General features: G+C 45.0%; 1 protein-coding gene across 4 annotated transcripts in view; it reads right to left on the bottom strand.

Moving 5' to 3' along the window:
* Positions 1-6,462, bottom strand: part of ANKFY1 (ankyrin repeat and FYVE domain containing 1) — an 86,933-nt gene that overhangs the window by 52,649 nt on the left and 27,822 nt on the right. For 3 of the 4 annotated variants that reach the window (XM_004716157.2, XM_045293357.1, XM_045293358.1), the window contains exon 3: positions 3,189-3,307. The exons of the other annotated variant lie outside the window; for it this stretch is intronic. In XM_004716157.2, coding sequence (XP_004716214.1) covers positions 3,189-3,307 — 119 coding nt within the window. The remainder of the gene's footprint in view (positions 1-3,188; positions 3,308-6,462) is intronic. 4 annotated transcript variants of the gene reach the window in all.

Below are 6,462 nucleotides of genomic sequence, written 5' to 3'. Positions count from 1 at the left end.
CCTCCTCACACCTTGGAATCGGGCCCAGCCCTAGTACCCCCCTATCCTGTTCCACACTGATCTTCACACGGCACTGACTGCTTCTCACACCGACTGCCCCGGACCCAGCTTTGTAAAGACACAACACTGTAGTAATTAAGCACTGCAGCGCAATACATCACCCTAAACCTCTGCAGATTAAAACAGCAAGCATTTGGTATGGCACGCTGTTTCTGAGGCTCGAGCATCGGGAGCAGCCTAATGGGTAGTTCTGGCTCAGGGTCTCTTCTGAGACTGCGCTCAGCCTGTCAGTCAGGGAAGCCGGCACCGGGAGGCTTACCTGGAAGATCCTCTCCCAGGATGGCTGTTGGCAGGAAGCCATCAGGCTATGGGAGCATTCTCAGGACATGGCAGTGAACTTCCAGTAAGTAAGCAAAGCAATCCAAGAGAGAGCAAGAAGGACACCTCCATGTCCTCTGTGAGCATATTTCTGAAGTCACCTGTTGTCACTGCTGCCCTTCTCTTCACCTGGGGTTTGTCACAGGTATAAAAGCACTGCCATGGAGTCAGTGCTGACTCAGAGCAACCTTCTGTGGGTTTCTGAGACTGTCACTGTTGATGGGAGCAGAAAGGCCAGCCTTTCCAACTGCCAGCCACGCTGATTAAGCAGCGACCGCTAGGCCAGCAGGGCTCCTGTGTACAGCCTACACTTGAGATGGACAAGAGAAGAGAGCCCTGGTGGTACCGTGGTTACAAGCTGGGCTGCTCACCTCAAGGTCAGCAATTCGAAACCACCATCTGCTCCACGGAAGGAAGACGGGGGCTTCCTACTCCCGTGAAGAGTTACACTCTGGAAACCCACATGGGCAGTTCTTCCCTGTCCTGCAGGGTCACTCTGAGTCGAAATCGACTAGATGGCAGTGAGTGTGTTTGTTTCTAAAGAGAGAACATCAAATACGTGGGCATGTTCCAGGAAAACGCCCACGGATGCCATTGAAGGGAACACGCTAGCCAGGACTGGACCTGAACCACCTTGACTAGCAGTTCACAACAGGTGTCAAGTGTCCTGCACTACATTCTTCTCGGATGACTGCACCTCCCACTGCTGGGCGCTATGCTCTCCACAGCAGAGACAGCAGCCCGGGGGAGCTGTAGCACAGAGCTTTCCCACCACACTGAAAGGGGGTTAGGAAGGATGCTCTCTGCCTTCTCAGATAGCTTTGCAGGCCCCAAGCCCATTCCAGGAAAGCTGACTGACTCACCATAAATACTTAACGTCAGGGAAACCATCCCATCACACACTGAGGGAAAAGCACGCAAGAAATCGCTTGCCTCGCAACGGCCCTTCCGCAGCCCCTGGACCTCTCTCTCACAGTGACAGCTGCTAGAGTAAGTGCTGCAAACGCAACCCCAAACCACCACCATCAAGTGGGCTCCGGCCCAGAGCAACCCTATAGGACAGAGTAGAACTGCTCCCAAGAGCTTCCGAAACTGTAAGTCTTTGTGAGCGCAGACAGCCTCATCTTTCTCCCGAGCAGCAGCTGGAGCATTTGAACCATCAACCTTCCAGTTAGCAGTCCAATGGATGCCTATCCCACAGTGCCACCAGGGATCCTTAGCAAAGTGCTAACTCAATGCCCTCAAGTTGATGCTGACTCACAGTAACCCTACAGGGCAGGGGAGAACTGCTGAGGAAGGGGTCCAAGACTAACTCTACAGGATACAAAGCCTCATCTTTCTCGAGAGGAGCAGCTGGCAGATTCAAATTGCTGATCTTGTCGTTAGCGGCCTAATGCACAGCCCACTAGGCCTCAGTGCTCTTTAGTAACATGATGTGAAAAGGCTATAATCAAACTTTTTTTGCCTGAAATCATGGCTTTTCTTCAAAAGAAGTAAAGTGTTCTCAAGATGTGTTACATTGTTACAAGACGTAGTGAGCTAGTAGTTTATAGTCTTTCTCTTCCTAGAGAAATCAATCAGCATCTTTACTAACTTCTAAATACACAAAGACAGAGAAACATCGTAGAGTTCCCAGTCTTTATTCAGCTTCCCTTTATCAATGGCTTCTTAAAATAACCACAGTACAATGATCAAAGCCAGATTATTAGGATATAATACTAACTAATCACTGCCCTTGATTTAAGTTTGCCAACCTAAGGACTTGTCAATATGTGCTGAAATTCTTAAAAACAGGTATTAAAGTTGTGTTTGTTTTGACTTTTAAGGCTTAGCAATTAAGATCAAAAATAAAAGAAGAAGCAAAAGAGTAAGTAAGGAGCGGCGCTGAAAGTCATTCTCTCAAGAACATTAATTGTACTTGTCGTACAGGGTCAGTGAGTCAGAGAATCAACTCAATGACAGTTTTCAGTGGACCACTCCTGAAAGCAAACCTTAGAGCAGGGGCCAAACCACACTGATCATTTCCAAAAAGAGGGTCCAGATAAAGGTATGAATACGTATGAATACGATATTTCACTAAACTCTCCAAAGCCGCCTGATTCAGTGAAGCAACCCGCAGCCAGTCAACCAGTGAAACCATTCAAGAAAGTTCTGATACACTGAAAAAGTTCAGCATAAGCAAATTCTACTTTAAACACTGAATTTGAAATCTTGCTTAAAGCATAAAGGTTTTAGAAATAATGTTTCTAAGTTCACTTACTACTATACATACCCCTCAAATACTACAAGACACAATGTAACATCAAGCCAATAGTTTACCAGCTGAAGACCAGTGGTGGCCACCCTTTTAGGTTCCTTTTGATTTTTTTTTTTTAATCATTTTACTGGGGGCTCATACAACTCTTAGCACAATCCATACATTGAATTCAATTCTTAAAGCTTAGGGAAAATATTCACACAAGGGAGGTTTAAAGCATCTGTGAGAAAATTCCACTATCTTTTAATTCCAATTGTCCATGAGCTTTTGAAACCCTCTCGTATGAAATGAGTCTGACAGATACGTATAGCTTATAAATGATATGAACATTGCAGATATTCTAATATTTCCTGATTTGTGAATTAGCTGAGTACTAAACGGAAGCATCCTCTACAGCACCACGTAGTGCCTTACTCGTCATTTAACTAGCTCCCTGAGCACCATCAACTGACAGCATGCTACTTTCATTGAGCTATGAATGTGACAAAAGGAGGCACCATAACCTCCTCCACCAGGTACTTTTGAGCTGGCTGTTGGCCAGCCCGAGGCTCACCTGACAGGTCCAGCTCCTGCACGGAAGACAAGTTGGCCAGACTCCAGCTCTCACTGCGGGCTGCCAGGACAAACTTGTGAGCATTGATGTGTCTGCCCCCAACCTTTATCTTCAGATCACTGTTGGAGAAAAATACCCACAGATATCAAAAGAGAAATGTCCTATCTACAAGTAGTTATGACAAGTATGTGGGTAATCGCGTCATCAGCACGCCTCTACATAAGGGGAAAAATGCGCAGAATTATGTTTTTATATGCTAGCCCTGAATTCCGAGGGTCATGTTCTGTCATGCATTGCAGAATTATGATTTTATATGCTAGCCCTGACTTCCGAGGGGTCATGTCCTGTAATGCATTGCTACCTAGATAGTTTTCTATGTCTATGAGAAGGTACCCCCCCCAAATGGGAATGTTTTTCTTTTTCCCAAAGCTATGTATAATTTTTTTTTATAAAACAACCTTGACACCATCAATGTACTCTCTATTACACTTAATACATTTGTCAAATCTGCGATTCCATTCTTGGAAACATTTTTCAAAATCATCTGTTTGGATGGCTGACAGCACCTCTGTTTTTTTTTTTTCTTCACTTCTCCTATGTTGTCAAATCACTGTCCTGTTTTTTTTTTTCTTACTGTCCTTTGGAAATCACAAGAAGTCGCATGGAGTGAGGGCAGGTGAGTAGGGTGCACGGGGCAAGAGAAGGCATGCTGCTGTTTTTGCCTGAACTGGAGCACTGAGATGGCTGCATGAGCAGATACATTGTCATGGTGTCAAAACTAGTCCTGTCTGCTACAAATCAGGCCTTTATTTGTCACACGGTTACGCAATCTTTTCAGAACCGCTAGACAGCTTGATTAACAATTGGACCTGGTGGAATGAACTCCAAAGGCACTATGAGTCAACATTTTCATCCTTTCAGGAAGTTGACGGACGTCCAGAACGAGGTTTGTCATCAATTGACATTTCACCATTTTGGAAACAAGAAAACCACTTGTACACTGAGTTTTTCCCATAGCGCTATCCTTGCAAGCCATGTGAAACATCACAACAGTTTCTGTAGCACTTCTCCCGAGTAGGAAACAAAATTTCACAGCTGCACACTGTTGTCTTAAACCAGACATCACAAAAAACGAGGTTCAAGAAAAGCTTTTACAAAAAAAATTCACTGTAGAGAGAACCTACCTTCCCAGGCGATGCCACTGGGTGCACTAACTCAGAGCAAGTTGCTTCCTGCTCCCTGAGCAGGAAAAGTGTGTACTACAAAATCTCCACAGGCGGAGCTTTTTCAATTTTGGGTTTGGTTTTGGGGGTACCCCCTCTTAACTTCTATCTTTAGTTCAGATGGGATGTGCTAAACTCAAAAGGCATCCCCTACTGGGATGCTTGTGGTTAGGAACCTACAAGTTAAACAGAATGGTTAATATGCATGCACAAACCAGAAAAGGTTTTAATGCAGAATAAGTCAAGAGAAATCACAAGGGAAAGAAAGATGGACAGCTTAAAGGCTGTTAATAACAGCTCTGGAAAAAAAACAAACCGTTCTGGGACTATGGTGCTGCTCTCCTCCCTGTAAATGCTGACGTCAGCTGAGCCAGAAACACTCCAACACGTTAGCTCGGACACAGCCTTCAAGACGATGAACCCCAAACCTGGATTCCACATTCTCACCAGAAACATTTAGAGCTAATGTTGATCATGTTTCACTCGACATTAATAAGGCAATGGAGTGGGAAGAGGGTTTTGTTTTCAAAATATGTTTCCCTTTTTGACGTACTAAGCTAGGAGAAGCGCTTTCTGGAGAGATTAATGTTTAACCCTAAGATACCACCTGCTAGGGGAGGAAAGCACGTGGGCAGGTGACCCAAAGGGCTGAGAAGAGCATGGGCCATATAGCTGCCTTGGCAGCACACCAAAACAAGGCGGAGAAAAACAGGAATCCTGCTGATATATGACTTTCCACTTTTTATATTCCCGTCACAAGTACTTATGAGTCTGGAACACCTTAGAAACTAAATGCACCAGGGACCGGACCCAATCCCAACTATGTGGACAGCCACCACTGCCCCCAGAATAACTCACTTCAAAGGACAGCACTGAAGCTACAGCGTAGGGAGAGAGACATGTCTGATCAGAGCACATGGGAGCAAATGAAAGGGGAGGAAGAGAGAGTGGAGCACAACCTGACCCACCAGGCATTGAGGACAATATCCCTGCTTAGAGCAGCCAATACACAGAGAGGACCATATGGCTGGCCCCACTACGAGAAGCGACATCCCTCACTGACCCATAGCCCTACGGGGGACAACACTGGAGACACAGTGTGAGAATTCCGCCTGATCTGACCCCACCACACCGAGGCAAAACACTAAGGGTGTGCAACAGAACAACAAAGGGAGCAGAGCAAGGAAGTCCCCAGGGAATATCAAAAATAGACTTTGGGGCCAGTACTTGGCACCCCATCAGACTCAACCAGAAAACACTCCTAAAGGTCAACAAACAGACCTTGAACTATTTACAGGCTTTTCTTTTGTCATTGTTTTTTTGTTGTGTTGTTTTCTTTTTTTGCTCTGTTATGGTCTGTCTTAATTTTGTGCATATTATTATCTCTGCAAGTCTATCTAGATAAGCAGGATAAACAATCTGGAGGAGAAAACAAGGGGACCAACGGTGGGGGGTGGGGGGAATTTGGGAGAGGGGGGATATGGGAGAGGTGGGGGAAAGGAAATGGGTGTTAACAAACCCAGGGACAAAAGAACAACAAGTGATCCAAAATGGGTGGCGAGGAGGGTGTAGTAGGCCTGATAGGGCTTGATCAAGGGTAATGTAACCGAAAGGAATTACTGAAACCCAAATGAAGGCTGAACATGATAGTGAGACAAGAGAAAAGTAAAAGTAAATAGAAGAAAGAACTAGGAGGCAAAGGGCATTTATAGAGGTCTAAATACAGACATGTACATATGTAAATATATTTATATGTGACAATGGGGAAATAGATCCATGTAGATATAATTATAGGTTGAGTACTAAGGTAGCAGATGGACATTGTGCCTCTACTCAAGTACTCTCTCAATGAAAGAACACTTTGTTCTATTAAATTGGCATTCCATGATGCTCACCTTCCAGACATGATCGCTGAAGACAAAGCTAGTAGTGCCCTGCTATCAAAAGATAGTATGCCTGGAATCTTAAAGGCTTGAAGATAAACAAGTGGCCATCTAGCTGAGAAGCAACAAAGTCCACATGGAAGAAGCACATTAGCCTGTGTGATCATG

This window comes from Echinops telfairi, unplaced genomic scaffold (assembly GCF_000313985.2).
Source record: "Echinops telfairi isolate 266 unplaced genomic scaffold, ASM31398v2 ScPeMD7_2010;HRSCAF=2546, whole genome shotgun sequence".
Classification (NCBI taxonomy): domain Eukaryota; kingdom Metazoa; phylum Chordata; class Mammalia; order Afrosoricida; family Tenrecidae; genus Echinops; species Echinops telfairi.
The sequence above is the reverse complement of the archived record's forward strand: the minus strand, read 5'-3'. Positions and strand labels throughout refer to the sequence as shown.